The sequence below is a fragment of the Borostomias antarcticus genome, assembly GCF_949987555.1.
Source record: "Borostomias antarcticus genome assembly, chromosome: 8".
Classification (NCBI taxonomy): Eukaryota; Metazoa; Chordata; class Actinopteri; order Stomiiformes; family Stomiidae; genus Borostomias; species Borostomias antarcticus.
The window spans coordinates 25111778-25134211 of NC_140241.1; the positions used below are offsets into that span (position 1 = coordinate 25111778).

The window sequence follows — 22434 nt, forward strand, 5'->3', positions numbered from 1 at the left end:
CAACTCTTTCCATTAACCAATATGGATTGACCATATCCAAATGTGATGGACTGAAGTGATGTTTCCTTCCGTTCCAAATAATTATTTTAATAAGTGAAAGGACTATGATAGTGTGCGTGTGTGTGTGTGTGTGTGTGTGAGAGAGAGAGAGAGAGAGAGAGAGAGAGAGAGAGAGAGAAGAGAGAGAGAGAGAGGGAAAGAGAGAGAGAGATTTAACACAGCAAACACTGATGGCAATACCAGAGATTAGGGGAATTATAAAATACTCCAGGAAGTTTAAAACTGGTTTCATCCTGCAGAGCCTAATCACATCTTTATGATACACTTGGCAGATTAGTGGACATATGTCACAGCCTAACACAGCCACCACAAAATAAACAAACATTGGAAGCCAAGAAAGAGTCAACCACAATAGAAAATTACATTTATCTAAATCCCCCCCAACAATGAGAGCATTTCTTCTAAGAGAATCTGCTCCGGGAATGTGAAATTCTCCTGTCTGCTGTATTTATGTAGCCTGTAATATAGCAATAATTCAAGTCATTGACACATGATTATTCAAAATTATTATGATAGGTCTACATTTTATCAGCTTAAAGTGTTATGAGCATAATAGCTCAGAGATTTGGTCCCAAACGTTTTAATCTGGAAAAAGTCTGTGAAAACAATAAAAATTACAAAAACAAAAAACAGACCCCAAAACTAAATTGAATGGTTCTTATCCCTCGTGGCAGGATTTGACAGATTATTAAGAAATATTTGGCATATCCTCCTAAATCAGATTAGCATGTTCCAATTTTGACCACTGAGCACCGCAGCTAAAGCAAATAAGGATTCCAAGAAAACATGTTTGGTGGTGGTGGCATGGATGTCAGATGGAGAGACTTTGCAACCATGACAAGCAGGCTTATATGTGGGACAAAGAAGACCAAAATCGATGTTCTGTTTTATCCATACACAACACTAGTGGTGGTGGTGGACTGGTGTTGGTTCTTTTGGCTGACCAGCTCCAGGTTGTTTTGGCTGACCAGTTGTTTTGGCTGTCCTGGTGACAGTGGAGATGGTGGCAGACAGAACCCAGCCTGTTCCCTATCACTCTGAATGACTCCCTAGTCGACTCCGTTGACTCCTACCGCTTCCTGGGCACAATCTTCTTCCGGGACCTCAAGTGGGAGCTCCCTCACCAAGAAGGCACAGAAGAGCATGTACTTTATGAGGCAGCTGTAAAAATTCAACCACCTTGGTCCCCGCTGCCAGAGTCAAAGACAAGGTCAGACTGCAGCGCATCATCCGCTCTGCTGAGAGGGTGATCGGATGTAATTTGCAATCCCTCCAGGCCCTGCACACCTCCAGGGCCTGAAGCGGGCTAGAAAGATTGTGGCGGACCCCTCCCACCCTGGTCACAATCTCTTTGATCCAAGTCCCTCCGGCAGGAGGATGCGGTCCATCAGGACCAAGACCTCATGCCACAAAACAGATTCTTCCCTACTGCCACCAGCCTCATCAATAAGGATCACTCCGCTCTGTATATTGTATTTTGCCTTTATTTTATTGTATATATTGCATTTTGTATTTTCACTGTCCTGTCTTTGCACTGTCCCATCTTGTCGTTGCACCCTGTCTAATGTCTCCATCTATGCACCATCGACCTAAAAATTCCTAGTCCTGTATGTAAACTACCGTGGCAAAAAAAAACTGATTCTGCTCTGATCTGATCAATCCCATAGTATGGGCTACACTAGGACCAGTATAATTTAATTTAATGTAATTAAACTTTATTTAACTCGTATCTGACTGACAAATATGTTCACCTGGTCTGAGGCTTAGATTAGATCGTTATTGTTCCCTAGGGGGAAATTATTTTCACAGAACTGTGTACATTAATCAGATTAGTCTCTTACCCAGTTCTATTATCAAGGATGTTAAAGTCCATGGAAATAACTGAGTCTGAGAGCGATTGGTGAATAATTTCGAAGTTTATTGTTAATCAGACTTGAACAATTTGGATAAATCTTTATTGATGCAACAGTGAACACTGCGCATGTCTGGACCACCGACCGCCATCAAAACAAGCACAAAGGTGACGTTATCTGTGCATATCATCAACAAAAGCCATATACAATGGGTTGGGAAAGACATTATTTATAGAATTAGCTAGTGATTGCTAATGGCATTAAAGTATCGGCTAGCCAGCTATAGAGAACCGTGCCAGAGTACGCTAGCACTAGCTAGCTAACGTTAACTAGCGGTTTGTTTACGATTTACCTAGCTAGCTAACTTATATAGGCAGCTTGGTATTTCGTAAGCATATCTAACGTTAACTTACAGTTAGCTGCCTGGTACGAGCTACATGATGCTGTCTGGCTGATTGTAAGCTTTCGTTTATCTTGCTTGTCACTTTGCAGTTAGCAGGCTAACAGCCTGGTCTGTGTGTCTGTCTCCCTAGTCCTGCTAGCTATAGACTCGCTGTGCGTTTACAACCCACATCACAAGCCTAGAAGAGAGACAACCCACATCACAAGCCTAGAAGAGAGACATCCGATGCGGTGAACAGAACGACCAGGTCACATTCAATAAGCATCCAGCATCGCAGCTGTCCTGTAACCAGTTATGGATACCGTCTCTGGATCAGACAGGATCGCGGACTGCCCTCTCGTCTCGGAGGAGATGGAGGGGATCTGCGTGATGCCCGACATGACCACCATCAAGACCGAGCACCCGGTGGGCACGGACGACACCGGGGCACAGAACGTCGCCATGGGCATCAAGTTCATCCTCCCCAACCGCTTCGACATGAACGTGTGCTCCAGGTTCGTCAAGTCGCTCAACGAGGAGGATAGCAAGAACATCCAGGACCAGGTCAACTCAGACCTGGAAGTGGCGTCTGTTCTATTCAAAGGTACCAATTTACAGCCTACTCTTCTGGAGAGTGTTTGGTAACTTGTGTCTTGAGGTGGCCTCGCCTGAGCCTGGTTTCTATTCCTACCTTCTCAGGATGACCTACCACCCATTATGTTATGTTTAATTCATAGGTAGCGCATCTGTTAGGTGGGAAATGTCTTTCAGAATGTCCTACAACCCATTTTATTGTGCTTAATTCATGGGTAGTGCATTCCGTCAGGTAGGAAATGTTGATAGACATTTCCACATTTCCTACCTCACAGTATGCACTACCCATGAATTATGCACAATAATGGGTCGTAGGGCATTCTGATAGACAATTCCTCTCTGGCAGGATGTGCTACCCATGGTTTAAGCACAATATAATGGGTAGTTGGGCATTCTGTTTGACATTTCCTACCTGAATGTCTATAAGAATGCACTATAGTGTGCTTATAGCGCATCCTGTCAGAGAGGAAATGTCTATCAGAATGTCCTACGACCCATTATTGTGCTTAATTCATGGGTTGCACATCCTGTCAGGTAGGGAATGTGGAAATGTCTATCAACATTCCCTACTTGATAGGATGCGCTACCCATGAATTAAACATAATGGGTTCCGCTTAAACCGGAAACTACAACTACAAAGCAAATAAGCCTGGGGCTAGTCTTGAGGTATTAGGCCCATGGGATGATATCCTCCCTTCTTGTTAAGTCCTGCTTGACTGTCCCAAACACAATGTAAGCTTGTATAATTTACGTGACACATATGTATGCTGAATTGGGCAGATAAAGGCTACAACCGATAATTGAGCTGATGCTAGCGCTATATTTACCTCCTCTTTCAGCTGAGTGCAACATCCAGACCTCCCCCTCCCCAGGGATACAGGTGCGTCATGTCTACACCCCCTCCACCACCAAGCACTTCTCTCCCATCAAGCAGTCCACCACGCTCACCAACAAGCACCGCGGGAATGAAGTCTCCTCCACTCCTCTCCTGGTGCACTGTAAGTAAAAGTGTTTAGCCCCAAGGTCAATCTAAAGACGTGTCCTTGTTTGTTCACCTGGAGAAATTATGGATATGACATGAACGCATTGGAAACATCTGTAGAAGCACAATTTCTCCCATCCAATCATGGTAGATTAGAGATTAGATGGCTACCCCAATCGGCAGAGAAAGGAAGAATGCACTGATTAATTAATTAAGACTTTTCTCTGAAGGATAACTGTGTTAAGTGTGTTTATATGGAGTGTGCCTCATCTTTTCAGCGTTATCCATCCACCAGTTGGCAGCTCAGGGGGAGATGGTGTTCCTCGCCAGCAGGATAGAGCAAGGTGAGACCGGTGATCATGTGACGGAATCGCAGGTGGCTAAATTGTGACATGTCTCCAGCGTAGCACAGCCTTCAATTGTCGTATTCTTGCAATGCACATACTATATCTTTGTGTTTGTTTGTTTGTGTGTAGAGACCGTTATTAACCTTCAGGATGAGGAGGGTTTCACTCCCCTAATGTGGGCCGCAGCACACGGTCAGATTGCTGTGGTGGAGTTCCTGCTACAGAACGTAAGAACCACTCACACACAGCCACCGAGAACAGCTCACACACACACACACACTTACCAAAAAGTGCTGTGACTTTACTCATTTGGACATGGTTTATCTCATGTGACCATCCTGATCTAGCGAGATCACATTCTCACAAGGCTAGGTTCATCTAGAAGCAGTATTACAGTAGCCTCCTATGTTAGAAAATGCATACCCATCACATAGTAGTTTAAAAACTCATTATTATGGACATAACCGAGTTTGAACCCCCCCCCCAAAAAAACCTCATCCTTCATGTTATTTCCTCTCACCAGGCAGCTGACCCCAATCTGCTGGCCAAAGGCAGGGAGAGTGCCCTGTCCCTGGCCTGCAGTAAAGGATACACTGACATAGTCAAGATGCTCATCGACTGTGGGGTCGACGTCAATGAGTATGACTGGGTAAGAGTTTATTTAGTAGTTTAATACTAAATACAATGTCGTCAGCACGTATTGATGTAACAACAGTAGGGGATTGCATTGGCGTGAACTTGGGCATCAAGTAAGACTTTCAGCGGATGTTCATCTGTGTGATATTGATCACAGTGTGATTGATTTAGTGAGGATGGAGAGTTGGGGGAGCAGGTTGCCCCACTACGAGGGCCTCTGTGATGCAGAGTTTGTGGGTTTCAGAACGGAGGCGCCCCCATACTCTACGCAGTACATGGGAATCACGTGCGCTGCGTGGAAATCCTTCTGGGTAAGGAGGCCGTCTCATCTTTCACTTAACACACACACACACAGAGATCAGTAGTGTATAATAATCCTCTGTCTGATTCTGTCCTGCCCCCAGAAAGCGGAGCCGATCCCACCATCGAGTCTGATTCTGGGTTCAACGCCATGGACATGGCTGTGGCTATGGGTCATAGGAACGGTATGCAGTCACTCACACGAGTCACTCACTTACACAGTACACATCACTTCTATATAACTTTATACATAAGAACGTGTTCAAGCATCATTCAGATGTTCAGGTCCTTCTTTCCATTTCTCTGTGTTGTTGTTATGTAAGAGTATTATTGAAATGCCTTTTTTGTTCAGTTCAACTGGTGATGGAGGTCCACTTACTGAACCTGCTAATGGGAATCAGGGAGTGACAGTGACCTCTGAGGCCCAGGGATGACCACCACCCAGAAACCGTCACTGCTGTGTCCAGGAGGCCACCCTGGCTAGAGGGGAAAACACAGCTGATGCCATAAAGGAGGATTTGGACTGAGGACAGTCATGTCATGTGCCTGTGGGACTGCAGGCTTATCAGTTAAAGAAGCTCATGTTTGAATGGTTTTTATGAAGCATGTCACCGTGTGAATATTTATGATCTATAAACGGGGAGTCACTGAGACGTACAGTAAGCTTTCTGCTCTAACCCTGTTCTCCTAGGTTTGCTTTCTTGAAATGGCTTGTGAACTTGTGGCCAAGTGGGAACTTTGGGCTACGTAGGAACTCGAAAGAACGTTGAGAATTTTGCGTTTTCATATTTGATATTGGGTTTCAGCCCTTAGAAAAAAGGAGCAGGTTTATGAACAGGAGCCATTACCCTTAAACAATGGCCATGGGTCCTGAGGATTGCTGTGTTGCCTTAGTGTAATTTATACTTTTTTGTGTTTGTTTGGCAATGACATGGTAAAACCACCATGGAAGGTGCTGTTTATTGTTGTGGTGCTACGTATTGGTTGTAAATAAATGTTTTTAAATGAGCACCCGCCCCTCCAATCTGCTTTCAGGGTGAATGGCAGTCCATTCATGCTCCTTAAGACAGCTATACCTTACTGATATATACTTACTGTTCCAACAATAGTGCAATAGTCCAACTCAATGTCCAAGTCCAACACAAACACCGATAATTGTGAACATATTGGCATTCAGTAGTAGTATACAGTAGTTGGTAAAGATACAGAAAGATAACTCAGGTAACCTCTTCACAATAGCAAATATTTATTCCAGATATGAGGGGTTTCAGTCAGGCTGTACAGAAATCAGGCACAGTAACGCGGGGAAACAGCTGTGGAGAGACGGACACCACACATGTGTATGGCCTCTCAGAACTGGCTAGGAACACTCACAGAGCACACACAAAAAACATTTGTAAAGTGAGACGGGGGTGTGGGGGGGGGGGGAGAACTATAAAAAAAAAACTCATCTTGTGCCCCACACGGCCAGTCAAGCCTGGATCCTCTTCAACACCCGTTTCCTCTACTTTGCCTCATCCTTGGAAGCCTCGTCGAAATTCTCCACCAGATCTGGAATGACAAGAGGTTTGACGGCAAGTTGAGCGAGCCAAGGGGAGCAGACGTGCACCTCTGCAAACATGCTGTACATGCCTCTCGTATAGTCCCAGACCAGCGTAGAAAAAAGATGCATGTGCATGTGAAGCCTGACCCCAGGTAATTTCTCTCCCCTCGGAGGAGTTGTGCTCAGTAAGAGAGGCCCCACAGGACTGGAGAAAACAGCTGTAAAAATCGTGGCACTTTGGGATCAAAAAGACGGTCCTAATTGCTCAATGAAATCTGATAAATCTATCCAGTCCATATTTGGTCCCATAGTGAGTTCAGGGTTAAAATGGAAACAATTCAGAGGTCTGAATATAATTGTTTTTAGTGGGGGGAACAAGAAAGGTAACTCCAATAATAACATGATGGCACAGACCGTTAACCCTGTGTCAACGGGCTTCAACTGTCTGCTCTCACTGAATGCGAACGTAATCGTTTGTTACATTTGTGAAAACTTGGGTTACAGGAAAAGGAGAGCCCTGGGAAAAGCTGGCGTAATTGTAATGACAACCTCATGTGTTTGGCCCATTTTCTCCACAAAGAAAAGCAAACTGGGCTTTCAGAACTCATAAACAACGAACACAAGTTTCAAACACTAACCGCCTTGCCACACCACCAACTACGGTCACTGATGGATCCCCTTAGCATGACCCCTTTCACTTCCCAAAAGAAAGCAAACCTGCCATGGTTACATTATCTGGGAGAAAATACGAACCCAGATGTAAGTTATTGAAGAGTCACACAAACTTGGGAGAGCGTATAAATCACCCCAATGTGAAATAACACCAGAGGAGCAAGTTAGAGAGCAACTGGTCTATATTGTCTACCATAAAAAAAACAACTGTAAAAAACCCTCAATGACTAAGACAGTATTAGGTTTCACACGGCCAAAGGACAGAGAAGAACTTCAAACATGTGGTGAAGGGTAGGTTGGGGGCCGATGTTCAGTGCCTACAGTAATTGGTATATCGGCCGCATCATCATATCGATACCAAATATGATGCATGACTAGACTATCGTGTATTTTAACTATTGTCTAATAAACTTAACTAAATAGAACCAGAATGTGTCCAAAAATTCAGTACCAACTATCAGGCTGTAACCAGATACATATAATATTCCTGCTGTGTACCATCTGTTGTATTGTTCACAATAAATTGAGATTTTGATTTATTTTATTTTTTTACCTTTAACCTTTGCAGTATTAGAATAGTTTCACTCTGAGCAGCTAGTTTTAGTCTTCTAAAACCATCCTGATCTCACATGTCCACATTCTGTTTCTCTACAAGGATCAGTCTGGCAACTCTCAAAAAGAAATCAGTTTGAGCTTGGCCAAAGTTTGGCCTGTCCAATCAGCATCCAGTTTAGTTGATGACGAAAATTAAAATGGCGCCGCCCTTGAGGAGGTTGGTGACGATGCTGCTACGCAGCACTTGTACCAGAACAGGTGGGCATAACCTTACTGAACGAACAAATAACTGAATTCAAGGCTTTTCTCCAGAGAAAATGTTTTGGCTGTTTACCCGACTGTGCTCGGAAGCTCCGCTCATAAAGTTAGTCAATATAATGTGTTGATCCAATCGCCCGTTAATAAACACATTTTGATCCAAAATCCATTGGCAGCTCCTCTAGCACAAACGGTTTGTATGGCTGGGTGGCCAGACTGATCCGTGGAGAGAAAGAGGATATGAGCTCATGATCAGGATAGTCTCACAAGGCTACATTAAGGCGAATAGAAAGACAATATGGCTATTATAGATTTAAAAGCACTCTCATTCAACATAAGAATAAAATAAAATAAAAATAAATAAAAAAGTTTAGCAACTGGTACTGAAATCGAAAAATTCCCAACAATACCCAGCCTTACTGAGAGGAGGGTATGACAATGACATCCATTATCCAACGCTACATCCCATTCCTCCACCCTTATCTTCATACTCTATGTCCACAACCGTGTATCCATTTAGAAGCATGTGATTGGTGTAAACATGGACGTCTACTCTATTGTGCCTTTCAGACTAGAGTGGACAGGTGGACACTTCAGGGATAAGGACTAAGGAGCAGAGAGACTCACCTGGAACCTCATCTTCCTCTTCCTCTACAGGGGGGATGAGTGCTTTGCCATCTCCAGCTGGAAGGATAGAGAAGGCGTCAAGTCAACAACCAGTCTTAGATCTATCATATAGCTTCATGTCTTCAATGGGATTCAGTTTACCTTGACGTTACACCTATGTTAATGTATTATCATGAAGAAATGCATTACACTGATTAGAATTAATTACAATTACACTCAGTATCAGGGGAGTTTGGACAAAAAAGTGTCCCTTGGGAAATAAAGTGTCTTTTCATTATCTAGTCCAGACCTGAGTCTAATACCTAGATCAAATACTTAAAGCAGGGCTATATGAAAGTATTATTTGTGCTTTAGGTTTGGTCTGATCTAGCTCACGTACGTACCCTGTTTGGGCATCGCCTCTGTCAGCCTCATCAGACTGGTCAGGCCGTCGGCGCCCAGCTGGTTGAGGATGCTGGGCAGCATCTCTGTCAGCTGCTTGGTCTCTGCGTGACCGGTGATGGTGAAGGTGTTGGCTGCTAAGGAGGCCTGCACTTTGGGGTTGTTAAAGTGGATGACTGTCCCCTGGTTTGTGAACATGTTCACCTGAGAAGCAAACAGAAGTGGAAGGAGAGCCAGCGCAAGAAGAGGGTTACCGACCAGAAACGCTCGCCGAGTGGAACAGAGTTGAACTGGTTTAAACTCACTCCTTAGTATGAATATCAACCACTCACACCGTCGATTTGCTAGCTTTTCGGTGGTGTAGCTGACTAAAAAGGTATGCTATTTATGAGAGGTGGTCACATGTTTTTAAGTCAGAGGACCCAAGATAAAGTGAAGCAATGCTGAAAAGTGATGCAGTGACACCTGTTAGAGAAGCCTGTACTTGAAATGTACTTGGGGCGGCACGTAGCTCAGGAGGTAGAGCGGCCGGCTAGAGATCGCAAGGTCCCCGGCAAAACACTGAACCCCAACATCGCTCGCGTGTGGCACGGTGGCTCAGTACCTAGTACTGTCGCCTCACGGAAAGAAGAAGGTCTCTGGGCCTTTCTGTGTGGAATTTACATGTTCTCCCCGTGTCACAAAGGTTTCCTCCCATAAGGACACAATACGAGAAACATGCAGAAGAACAGATCGGTAGCGCTGTCCGTCCCTGACAAGGACGTTGAGGAGCGCTTGGTTGTCCCCCGGGCGCGGCCCATGCACACTGCCCACTGTTTACTCCCGGCCGCACTTGGGGGAAGGACGACGGGATGGGTTAAGAGCAGGAGAAGAATTTCATCGGTGGACGCTCCAGCCATTTATGTGTGTGTGTGGGTGTGTTTCGCTACACCGTGCGATGTGATGCGCGTGTCTCACTGCATGCTCAATAAAGACGTTTGTTTTTTTAAATACATTAAATGAGTCTAAAAAGCAAGAGTGGTGTATTATAGCTTTAATGAAGACAACCTCACCTCTTCAATACCAGGGATGTTGTTGACTCCCAGCTTCTTTAAGGAGAACTGGAGCTTCTTGTCATCTGCAGACGCTGTTCTGTGTACGACCTTCTTCTTTCTGCGAGCAGTGCCCTGTAAGACATGAATAAACAGTTAAACTAGCGCTCCCTTTACTCAGGTTACAACCAATGAGATGTTACAGGAAAAAGTAGGTAGCCCAGAGGTGAGAACATCTGACCAGTGACAGACAACGTCGCTGGTTCAAGACCAGGCTACCGTTGTGCCCGTGAGCAAAGTCACACTTTGTAAGTCGCTTTGGATAAAAGTGTCCGCTAAATGAAGAAATTGTAAATTAAGGTATTCACCATCTCAAGATTCAAGATTTCTTTATTTCACATCTTCAAACAGCTCTAAAATTCTAGAATAGCCATCAATGCATGAATCAGAAACAGTGGGCTGCAATGCAGTGACGTACTGTACAAAGACGTATCAAGAACATTGTCAAAAGGATATTATACATCAATGTTAAGTGTAAGGTTTTGCCAGTCTTACCTTGCCACCGATGCGGACTTGTGCCTGAAGTTTTGCAAGTTTTTCTTGATTCATAATTGTTTCTTTCATCTGACACAGAAAAAAATGTTAATCAGTCAATTGGTAGAATTTTGTAGAACATGTCTATCTTAAGATGCATGTCTTTTCCTGTAACTTGGCTAAAGCAACAGTTGTATTTCTGGGGTTTATAACTTGTCAAAATCATTAAATCACCAGAGTTGTCCTGACAACGGTCAAGGTTGACCTTGCTTGACAGGCTGGATGGTGCATGTTGGGCTGCATGATCAACAGCTGCTGTACCTCACAAAGTTGACCAGGTATGGACAAAAGTATTGTGTCACCAACCTCACCCAACCATGCCTTTATGGACCTTGCTTTGTGCACTGGGGCACAGTCATGCTGGAACAGAAAAGGGCCTTCCCCAAACTGTTCCTATAAAGTTGGAAGCATAGAATTGTCCAAAATGTCTTGGTAAGATGAAGCATTAACATTCCCCTTCACTGGAACTAAGGGGCCTAGGCCAACCCCAGAAAAACACCCCAGACCATTATCCCTCCTCCACCAAACTTTACAGTTACAGTCACAATGCAGTCAGGCAGGTAACGCTCTCCTGGCATTCGCCAAACCCAGACCCGTCCATCAGACTGCCAGATAAGACAAGCCAGTGGTCTGCCACTGTGGCTCAGTTGCTTTGGTTCCTAAACGCTTCTACTTTGCAATAATACCACTAACAGTTGATCGTGGAATATCTAGGACTAAACAGACATTTCAGGAACTGACTTGTTGCAACAGTGGCATCCTATTACAGTACCACACTGGAATTCAGTGAGCTCTTTAGAATGAACCATTCTTTCACAAATGTTTGTACAGGCAGAGTGCATGGCTAGATGCTTGATATTATACACCTGTGGCAATGGGATGAACGCAACACCTGAATTCAATGATTAAGAAGTGTGTCCCAATACTTTTGTCCATATAGTGTAGCTACAGTCCCAGCAAACCAGCTAGCATTTATCCATTCCAAACAATGCATTCTCAAGACCAGCCAGGTCAGAGATACAACAAAGACAAAGTTATATTGATAGCTACCGTTAGATGACTTGCATGATAGTCATTTCATAATCAGGACAACTAGCAAGCTGATTAAAACAAATAATATAGTGGTAGCCTGATGTCGTTGAACTTCAGTCTGAACATTGTTTCCACTCTAACCGATCAAGAATCGGTGAACTTTGGAGTGGGCGGATCCGAACCTCTGGACCCAGGCTAGGAAACTAGTGTTACCTGACTGAAAGGCAGCTAGCTAGTTTAGCTAACGTTACTGTAGCTAGGTTAGTTGAGCTAGCGAGCTAAGCGAAGTGCAGTTTAAAGTATATATATATTACATAGCCTACTGACAACGAATCACATTGTTACCCTTACTTGAAACTGGTATTTGCTAGGCAAGCTAGCCTTTCAACCTTAGCAAGTTGCTAACGTTACAGAGGAGTTCTATGGGGTCAGACTGATAGCTAGTTAGCTGCCTGTCACTCCCACCATCCCGTTTCTATTGCTTATCTTCTAGTCCAGGACTTTAAACGTCTCTGATATCACCGGAACGACAAGGATCGTGTTTACCTTGTGCCGTTGGAAAAGAGGAGAAACAGTACAGGGAAAGAGGAGAAACAGTACAGGGAAAAAGGTATTTGAGAGCTCCTCGCTGACCTGCACACTAGCAGTAAACACGCGGGGACCAAGATGGGGCGAGAGAGAGAGGAGGGGGAGGGAAGTGACGTGCGACCAATTTGTGAGAGAGGTGCAAATGACCCAGGAGGTAAGGACCGTTTCATCAATAAACAGGGACACCTTTGAAACTGTGAGGCTAGCAAGAACACGTGTAGTTTTATATCCAGACGTGTATCATGTATCACATGGAGAATAATTCATTAAGACCATATTGATATGAATTGTGAATTATTGCCTACCAAAATTGTTATCAAGACCATCCAGATGACCATAGGCTAGGCCCTAAGGTTTGTAGGCTTAGGCTATATTCCGCGTTGTGAGAGGTCAAGCAATGGATCATTGGTAATCTATGACTTTCTATGGTCAATCTATGGTTTCTCACCTGATTAAAATAATTAAGTAGGCTAATTGAGATAGACAAAATGCCTTTAGGTGATTCAGCTGTTAAGTTTCCTTTGTTTTCACCAGGTTAACTGGTCATTATTGTTTCCAATCTAACCAGCTCAAAAGAAAAACAGGTCCAGGGTAGGCCTATAATGCATACACACACACACACACACACACGCACGCACACACACACACGGAGACACATGCTCACTCAAGCAGCAAACTATGTCTGCACGCACACAAAATCTTACACCCGTATTGTCTTGCCTTTTATGCATGTGGTATATAGTAATCCCATGCATTGAGTCCCATGAGACGAACTGTTTTGGTGACATTCATGGGATTTGTCAGAGCGAGAGGCAGGATTGCGTTCAGCAGCTAAGTGCTTTTTTGGTACCCCGTGGCACGGAAACACCCTTCGATCGCAGAAGGGAATTTAGAAACACTTTAGAAGTGGTTTACCACACATGCGAGACCTGCTTTAAGTGTCAGCTCAAAAATCCTCCCTCCTTAGCCCAAGAGAGCCATGTGTGAAATGAGTGAATCCTAGCCTATGTGGGAAATTATAAAATAAACCATATGCCTTTGAGCTTGGCTACATTTAGACAAATAATCTCAAACAATCAATTATCATTATTAGAATTTGCATAGGCTATAATAGCCTACAGGACTATCGCAAAATTGTTAATGTCGGGAGGTAGAGCGGCCGGCTGGGGATCGCAAGGTGGCCGGTTGGATCACAGCACCCCCCCCCCCCCCCCCCCTCCCTCATTGTGGCGAAGTGTCCTTGAGCAAGACACTGAACCCCAAAATCGCTCACGTGCGGCATGGTGGCGCACTAGCCTACCTAGTACTGTCGCCTTACAGCAAGGGTCTTTCTGTGCGGAATTTGCATGTTCTCCCGTGTTTGTAAGGGTTTCCTCCCAAAATAACCCAATACGAAAAACAGGCAGAAGAACAGATGCTCGTCAGTCCGGTCCCTGAGAGCGTTTGGACTTGGTCCCCGGACGCCATGATCGATGGTTGCCCGCTCCTGGCTGCCCCTGGAGAGGCCAGCTTGGATGGAAGACATGCAGGGAACAATTTCCACCGGCGACCACCGAAGATGTGTAGCCTATGTATGTTGTGTGTGCCGTGTCGCCCTTACTCACGTGCTTGGGTGTGTCACGCGTGGCCAAATAAAGACCCCTCGATGTCCAGAATATATATATTTAATTTATCAAGAAGTGGATCTAATCTGAATGTGGTATTTTCATTATACCTTAGACTTAAATCTACCCAATATCTAACGAATATTGGAACGAATAAGCAATTAGTATTCTTATTATTGTTATTATTATTGTTATTATTATTATTATTATTTATTATTATTATTATTATACGTTTTACATTCCAATATCCAAAGAGAATATCTGATTCATACATGGTCTAATATCTCCATATATTTGGCAATGATGGGTCGAATACTGTATGTCACTACTCGCTATCGGTCAGGCAAATAAAAGGGCCACCGGTTATTGGACGACTTTTTTCATGGCCAATTATAATTGTGGCCTACAGAAACATCTACATTATATTATCATCTAAATCTTTGTTTTTTAAAAGTGGGTTTAATTCATCTTGCAATCCCATGTGCCATAAACTAAGTCTAAAAAGAAAAGCAGGGCTGTGCACTTTTTTTTTTTAAGATGTCAGTCAGACTACCTTATTTATTTTCCTATAATTTCTCAGATTGATCTGTCGTAGATATTAGTGTGATACTAATCTCTCTAAACAAAAAGCATCCAGACAATAAAATATTTTCAGGAATATCTAAAACTCCTCCTAAAAGTCATGTTGAACATTTTGAAATGACAGTCCTGAGGTAGGCCTTTATGGCTACATAAAATATTGTTTTATAGTTCAGCGAGTTATGACCATACAGCTATGCTAGTCTGTAAACTATGGTCCTACACACGCGTAAAACATGACATTGATTTAATAGTGGATATTATGATTTTAATAAACAACAGGTTTATAAAACGTAGGCTACTTGAAGCTCAGGCGTGGTGCAGTGTCTATAACTTTCTTGACGCTGGGTGGTGCTCGTGAAACGAAAACATTGTATAATGTGTCGACAGGCCAACTATCAATTTCAAAGATCGAAGCAGATATTTTCATATTCCTATTTTCCTAAAATATTAGTTCCCCTTAACCTTCTCATACATTGCATGTTATTATGTCCAAAAAACTTTAAAAACTGCAAATTCGTTTGAAAGCATGTTCTGTTCCTATAAATGTAACATACTTGACCTTATGGAATTCCTCTTAGATGTAGGCTAGATTAACATAGCCTACTTCAAAATGATGTTCACATTTCGAACTAATAGAGTAGGCTAGTAGGCCTAATGCTTTCTGCACTTTTATTCTGTCTGCACTTTTTTTAACTCTCAATGGGCCTATTTAAATTCAGCATTCCACAATGCGTAAACCAATTCCAATCTCCACCCCTATGTCTGTCATTTTACATTAGTGTAAGCTAATATAAAACCAGGCTACACATTTTACTATTGTAGGCTAAAGTTGATAAGACCGACTATTATTAGGCTATAGGCACACAATAACAACACAATAGGTGAAGAACAAGACCACTTTTGCTGCAGGGTAGGCTACATTTTAGATAGCCTATTTTATGATTTAAATGAATCAATATGGTGTCGCATACCTTAATGAAACGATGTCTCCGAGATCTTTAATATAAAAGTATTCGGTAGGATCAAATATGGAAACATCTTTGAAGTTAATAGCCTAACAGAGGGAATGGTTACTGTGGTTGTAACAGCATTGTCAGCAGTTAGCCTAGACGACGTCCTCCTTCTCAATGAAAGATTAAATATGAGTTTATATGTAGTCCTGGGCCTATCTGAATTAATAAATAAACGACAGGCGGGTTGACGGAAGATTGCTCAATAAGCAAAACTCAGGTTTTGAAAGCCGTGTCACGCAATCCGGTTGTAAAATTTGGCTAATTTGAGGCCATCAAAATGAACCATACACATTTTCAATAATTAAGATGTGTAGACACTTCAGAACTCTCACGTAGGCTGACTTTAACACCCCCCAAAAAATAGCCTAGTTTTTTGAATGCTATATAAAAACCCAATGCTAGTATGTGCATAGCGGAGGCCCTTATTTCTGAAGCTCGCGTGCTCTGCATGACCCGTGACTGATGCGAGTTAACAGCTGACTCTTTTCCATTACAAATGGCTCGCGGATAATCTAGATAACTACCGGATCACGCAAACTATGATGCCTGGACAGAGTGCATGAAACTCCGTCTGCAACTATCAAGATTAGATTGTTCAAAATCTTTTAACATATGAGCTATTTGTGGCAATTAGCCTATTAAAAAAACACATCAATAGCCTAAAGGCTTTAGTTCATACCTATATGGTGCAAAATGCAAGTCCTCGTCCATGTTAAAGCCCGCTATCATAATAAATTATGATCGAAAAGAGATGCCATCATTATGCTTTGTTCGAAGGCCTCTTTTATCCTCTATTTATAAAGTAGACTATCCATTACTGAGCCAACAACTGAAACGGAATGAGAGGTTCAGATTAGCCATATGTGCACCAAAATGACCGCTAGAAAGAGTATAGCCCTTACCAAAAATTAAATCCTCCACAGTTATTTTTCAGACCATTTCTGTTTTTTTTCCTCTCTTCATTTGTGCCTTGGTGACGTTACGTGCCATGTGATCAGAAGGCTGGTATAAAGTACGAGGGAAGATCCGCCCTTTTTATGATTCAGGTTTGGCCATTTCCCTGTCCCCGTGCGCACTTTATACTATAGCATCGGATGGTGCGTTGTCTACGAAAATAGCATATGGAAGTGGGGAGAATAAAAGGACACCATCTCTCTCTTTAATGCTGGCGCGCTCCTCTCATATGCGTTGTTCTAGTAGAGGGCAGAGTCGCTCGCGCATCTCCTCCTCTCCGCCGTAGCTTCTGGACGCGAGCGCACAGCCGCGAGCCATGACTTTGAGTTCCGAGATGTCGGATGCCTCCATCCTTTCGGAAGAGACCGACATCGACGTGGTCGGCGAGGGAGAGGACGGGGACAGCCAGACGCGCTCTTATGTAGACGAGGTGGCGCAGATGCACGACGATATCCTCCTGGCTGGCTCCCCGCCATGCATGGACAACTCGTCTTCCCGGGATTCCTACAAGCCAGCGAGCAAGAACACGCTGGTGAAGCCCCCCTACTCCTACATCGCCTTAATCACCATGTCCATCCTCCAGAGCCCAAAGAAGAGGCTCACCCTCAGCGAGATCTGCGACTTCATCAGCAACCGCTTCCCTTACTACCGGGAAAAGTTCCCTGCTTGGCAAAACTCCATCAGGCACAACTTATCCTTGAATGACTGTTTCGTTAAAATACCGAGGGAGCCCGGGAATCCCGGTAAGGGCAACTACTGGACCTTAGACCCGGAATCGGCTGACATGTTCGACAATGGCAGCTTTCTGAGACGACGGAAACGCTTCAAACGCCAGCAGACGCAGGACTTGCTGCGGGAGCACAACAGTTTTATCCCCGCCGCTGCGTATGGCTATGGACCCTACGGCTGCGGCTACGGTATCCAGCTGCAATCCTACCACACACACTCTGCGCTTTTTGCGTTTCAGCAGCAGCAGCAGCAGTCCAGGCATTCACACACGGGAACCATTATTCCCGCACCGTCCTTGATGCCCACTACCACTGACTTGGCCAGGACCAGATTTTACCCTCAGCTCAGTCCCAGCATGTCATCACCCATACAGACTGCAGCCAAGTCCAGCTCGCCTGTCCAACGGTCTCCCTTCTCCATAGAGAGCATCATTGGGGGGTCGTTGAGCCCCGCGCACTCTCACTGTGCCTCGCGGACTTCTCCTGTTGTTCCAATGTTATCATCCACCCTCACGCCGCAGTCGCCCAACCTGCCTCCGAGCGTGCACCAAGGAACTGTTTTACACACGGTCGACAACTTTACCAACAGAATTGTCAGCGGCACTAGTAGCTGTTAATTTTCTTTACTTCAAAGTTTTCAAGAGACACAAACAAAAACGCCCCTCTTTGAAGGTAGGATTATTTTTGTATGATTATTTGATAACACGCAGCTGAATGACGGACATAAACACTATTCGTGCCTATATTCATGCTGCAAAAAATAATAGGGCCTATATTTATGTTACCATTTCAGTGTGAATCAATTTTGTCCACGAACTCATTTTCATGAAGTGTTTCGGTTTAAGACACTGCGTAGGGCGTCTCAGGATCAAGGCTTACTGGGCAGGTTATAAATGGTCACATGTCTAAAACAATGTATTTTGTGTCAAACACACCCATGTTTTTAGTTTGACAAATTGAGACATTTTTATCGTTTTGATTTGTACTTTGTATTGAAAAGACACAAAGAAGAAAGAAATTCATTTATACAGTATGCAGTGTGTGTTTATTTCAGTATTAAAACATTGTACATTCTTGCAAGTATTGTATAATCGGAGTGTGATATTTTTACACGGTTTGTTTTTCAATAAGAATAAATATCGTTTTACAAAAATGAAAGTTGGTTTGGAAATTAACTTATTTAGAAAGTTTAGGTTAATTAGAGCAATAGGTCTAGGATACTAGATCACCTGCATAAAGTTTGGTTTTGTGCAAATATTTTAGCTGGAAGTCAATGCTTTCTATATCTTGCATATTCTGGAAGTTTTTAGTTATTGTTTATCCAGATGATTTTAATTTAAATGGCATACTTTTAACGATTCTTGGAATAACGATAATAATAATAATAATAGCCTAATAATAATAATAATAATGCTAGGCTAATTTGGAATCCTTTTAAAAGAGTGATCTTGACAAGAAAAAGCAATCACATTTTGTTAATGTTTATTAGTGGGTACACAGTAGTGGATACACAGTAGGCTATGTAATGAGTATTACAAGGCTTTCTATTTGAATATAGAAATGGACCAAATTACTAAATCATATAGCCTAATATACAGCATGAACTTGAATCGTTGGATCCTTAAACTCTGTGTGTGTGTGTGTGTGTGTGTGTGTGTGTGTGTGTGTGTGTGTGTGTGTGTGTGTTTGTGTGCGCGCGTGCGTGCGTGCGCGCGCGCGTGCACGAGCGCGAGGTGGGCTCCATATGTAACAATAGGCTTGTAACAATGTAACAGTCTATTATTCACACGTTGCAATAGTCTTTCTGTTTCTCCAAAAGAACATAACACGCATCGTGTTCAAACACAATAAACATTGTACATTGCGCCTATATACGTCCATTTGCCCTCTCCCACATTCATCCATGTAATTATGAAGTGGTGGACAGCCTAGTGTCACAGAGGTGACGGAGACTATATTTTGCTACCTTCAGGATGGTGATTATCAGTGCTGATCTGATGCAGCTGGCCCTGCTCTTGAGAAAACAGTCCTCCTCGACCGTTTCATTATCTGCTCATACTTGTCACGGTTGCCGTTAGAGAGCGAGATGTATTGGCCAGTGAGACTACTCCTTCAGCTCTGCACAGACACGCGTTATAGGCCTGCTCATGACAAACGCCTTGTAGGGAAATCAGATAATTTGATGCGCATCATGAGCCAAATGGCCACACGACAGTAGGCTACGGGTAGGATATGGCGTCTGGGGGGCATACTATAATTATCATATAGCCTAATTAAACAGTCATTATGCTAGGTAGCCTGTGTGGAATTCGCCCTATATTTTAGTAGGCTAAAGCCTCGGCAGTTTGTGTCACTCTCCGATTGGAAGAATTAGATTATTGGATCATCATGCATCATGTTTTGGTCTAATAGTGCTGACACAACGTTCTTGGGCTATGGGCCTAGATCTAGGCTATCTTTTAATAGATTATACGTTTCAGTAGTCAGAGCCTATGGCGATAGCTTTGTTTCCAGAGTGCCTAAACTCCAAGGATATGATGGGCATGGGCAATGCCTCGTTTACGATTGAACCGGTTTCCGTGAATGAACATGGGCTACCCGGCAGCAGCCTGCTACGGTCACGGCGTGCTTCCCCTGACTCAACTGAAGTGCGTGTAGTAAAACCGCTCAGCGCTCAGAGACAGTTCACTAGGCCACGGGAGGACATCTCCGGCATGATGATGTAACACGCAACGAGAAAGAGGGAGAGCTTTTCCCCGACTGCACTCACACCCAACCTCTGGACCAAGGCCTGTGGATACGGAGGTCAGGTCGTATAAGGAAAATAACAATACGTGTTAGGCTACTAAACATAATGCAGGTTTACGGACAGGCATGCGATATAGTCCCAGTCTTATGAATTGGAATTCTTGATAAAATTAGGCTAACGCACCTTGTCCATTCACCAATCCTATGTTCTGGGCGTCATGATCAAGTTTGTGCCATTGTCCCAAATATAGGCTTCCCCTTTGCAATTAGACAAAAAACCTATGTAGGCTACCTTTACTCTGTCTAACATAGGCTAGCAGAATGCTAGGCTAGCCTACATAGAAGGTGTTTGCCCTTCGCATGCAGTGTAGCCTAAAGACTCAAATACTTTCAACGGGTGAAGCAACATTTTGACAGGCTACATTTATTTGACAGATTACATGCTAAAAGCCTATTTCAAACTAATATCTACGTCTATTACAAACAAGCATGCAGTCGAATTTTAATTAAAAAAAACAGATGTAGCCTATATAAAGTCATTTACACGGCATTAGGCTACAAATTCAGAAGATATCTTAAAATGTATGCCCTAAATCGGAGGAATTATCTACATGGTATTTATTTGCATTGTAGAATGTGGCCAGCCCAGACCTAGCAAAATATCTAGTAGGCCAGTCTCAGCAGCTCAGGGCCCCTTCGCCATGTGCACGAGGGTACTATGGGCATAGGCTATGTGTCTAGGATTTCTTATTATACTCACACCTAGGCTACATCAATCATAATAACCTAGGCTATATGAAATTATTAGGCCTAATATTAATATAGGCCATATTTTGATCGCTCGTTGTGTATCCTTTATTTTGGAATAAACTATTGGGTGAAAATGTATCTTAGCCGAACAAAAAATCATACGTCATTCATAATGCAGTGAATTAATGAGTGAATGGCAACTTTGCTGACAGCTGCTGGATGCGGGATTCGGGAAACCGTAAATTTCAGTAGGCTAGAAGCTGTCAAGTTTGAGAAACTAAATAGAACACTAATGGCTTTGACATCACTTTGTTCGTTACAATCTAGGCTATAGGCTATTAAAGTAGGCTATATCATGAAACCTTCTCATAGGCTACTTTAGGCTGTTCTTAATTTAGATTAGGATAACTATATGAAAGCAATAGCCTATAGCACCCATTTTATTCATTGACACATGCTGATTTGTTGGCTTTACTTAGACCAACAGCCATTCGCTATTATTTATGAGTGCATGGCTTTTCCTTAAATGGACCAACAGAATAGAGAAATATCTCAGGTGCGTCAGAGGTTGATAAACGTTTTTCCGTTATGTCACGAATTATGGGTCAGGTTCCTCGAGCGTAACTGAAGCTCCGCAGTTAGCTATTTATCCACGGCGGGTCACAGGTCACCAAGAGCGGGGCTCACCCAAAACGCTCAGCTCATAAAAGCAATACAGACTCTCTGTAATCTCTATCCAACAACAGATGAACCATCAATGTCATAATTTAATTATATCAATATCAAAATAGTTTTAATGATATTCTCCCACATGGACACAGGACAAGCATATGTTTTTTAGTCACACATAGTAAAGAACGGTTCTGCATTGCAAACTTGGAATTTAAATTAAATGAGATGAAATTATTTGCAGCTGTGAAAAAAATGAACGCTTCAGCAATTCAATGGATAAACAAGGCTTAAAAAACTCAAAGCAACCATAAAGACAAGCCGTGTTGGACTCAACAGATTGTGAAGTCAGTGAAGCATATCCTAGTACAAAATAGAGACGAGAGGGAGGGTAGCCTACATTTTAACCTTTGGTTTCAAACGTTCTTTGGACTTATCATTCCAACTCACTCCTCACATTGTGTTGCACCTGACCCTAAAATGCCATTTTCATTTCCAGTTCTCTAGGCTGTGTGTGGATTTACAGTGGCATAGGCCATGCTTCCGTTTCTCCATTTCTAAATGTGTTGATGGATGTTTTAAAACGGAAAACCTTAGTTTAAAATGAAATGTTCTGTTGATAGCCTACGTGCATATGTGTGTGATAGGATTTATCTGTGTGGTAAATATATTACCAGTGAGCTCATATCATAAATATATTTTATAGTAGTCCTATTTGCTTTCTGTTAACAGACATTTATTTTCAGACAATTTGGATTGGAACAATAGGCTAATATATTCAAATACACTTTATTATCTTGACATCATCTTCTGAAGATTAAAGTATGCTAATAATATGACTTTCTACCGGGTTTAGTGGACTTAATTATAGGCTACATCTGCCAAACATAAGGATATATTGTGCAAGTGCATGAGATTATGAATGTCTCCCCCCCCCCTCTCTCTCTCTCT

General features: G+C 43.0%; 3 protein-coding genes across 7 annotated transcripts; 2 read left to right on the forward strand and 1 right to left on the reverse strand.

Moving 5' to 3' along the window:
- Positions 1–2057: 2057 nt before the first annotated feature.
- Positions 2058–6118, forward strand: ankra2 (ankyrin repeat, family A (RFXANK-like), 2). 2 transcript variants are annotated; one of them, XM_084442348.1, is made up of 9 exons: positions 2058–2080; positions 2447–2899; positions 3729–3887; positions 4150–4215; positions 4348–4445; positions 4742–4867; positions 5099–5165; positions 5259–5339; positions 5507–6118. In XM_084442348.1, exons 2-9 carry the CDS (start codon positions 2611–2613, stop codon positions 5560–5562), a joined length of 942 nt encoding a protein of 313 aa, XP_084298474.1. In that variant the 5' UTR covers positions 2058–2080; positions 2447–2610; the 3' UTR covers positions 5563–6118. The 2 variants fall into 2 exon arrangements, with proteins under 2 accessions (XP_084298474.1, XP_084298473.1); XM_084442347.1 differs by lacking the exon at positions 2058–2080 and having other exon boundaries at positions 2159–2899.
- Positions 6119–6401: 283 nt separating this feature from the next.
- btf3 (basic transcription factor 3) lies at positions 6402–12511 on the reverse strand. 4 transcript variants are annotated; one of them, XM_084441688.1, is made up of 6 exons: positions 12481–12511; positions 10777–10845; positions 10243–10356; positions 9193–9394; positions 8810–8866; positions 6402–6705 (listed from the first exon to the last, which is right to left on the reverse strand). In XM_084441688.1, the coding sequence occupies exons 2-6, from the start codon at positions 10843–10845 to the stop codon at positions 6659–6661; spliced, it is 489 nt and encodes a 162-aa protein (XP_084297814.1). In that variant the 5' UTR covers positions 12481–12511; the 3' UTR covers positions 6402–6658. The 4 variants fall into 4 exon arrangements, with proteins under 4 accessions (XP_084297814.1, XP_084297817.1, XP_084297816.1 ...); XM_084441691.1 differs by having other exon boundaries at positions 12394–12481; XM_084441690.1 differs by lacking the exon at positions 12481–12511 and adding an exon at positions 12199–12381.
- A 4393-nt stretch (positions 12512–16904) lies between these two features.
- On the forward strand, positions 16905–17933 carry foxd1 (forkhead box D1; the record flags this gene model as incomplete). The annotated part of the gene is made up of 1 exon (XM_084441744.1): positions 16905–17933. One exon carries the CDS (start codon positions 16905–16907, stop codon positions 17931–17933), a length of 1029 nt encoding a protein of 342 aa, XP_084297870.1.
- Between the last annotated feature and the right edge of the window lie 4501 nt (positions 17934–22434).

Excerpts from the sequence above, each read along its gene's own strand:
- btf3 (XM_084441688.1), bottom strand. The coding sequence starts at position 10,845 with ATGAAAGAAACAATTATGAATCAAGAAAAACTTGCAAAACTTCAGGCA. Across the intron at positions 10,357-10,776 it reads AAGTCCGCATCGGTGGCAAG|GGCACTGCTCGCAGAAAGAA; the intron begins GTAAGACTGGCA and ends CATGTCTTACAG. Across the intron at positions 6,706-8,809 it reads AGAGGAAGATGAGGTTCCAG|ATCTGGTGGAGAATTTCGAC; the intron begins GTGAGTCTCTCT and ends TTGTCATTCCAG.
- ankra2 (XM_084442348.1), top strand. The coding sequence starts at position 2,611 with ATGGATACCGTCTCTGGATCAGACAGGATCGCGGACTGCCCTCTCGTC. Across the intron at positions 3,888-4,149 it reads CACTCCTCTCCTGGTGCACT|CGTTATCCATCCACCAGTTG; the intron begins GTAAGTAAAAGT and ends TCATCTTTTCAG. Across the intron at positions 4,446-4,741 it reads TGGAGTTCCTGCTACAGAAC|GCAGCTGACCCCAATCTGCT; the intron begins GTAAGAACCACT and ends TCCTCTCACCAG.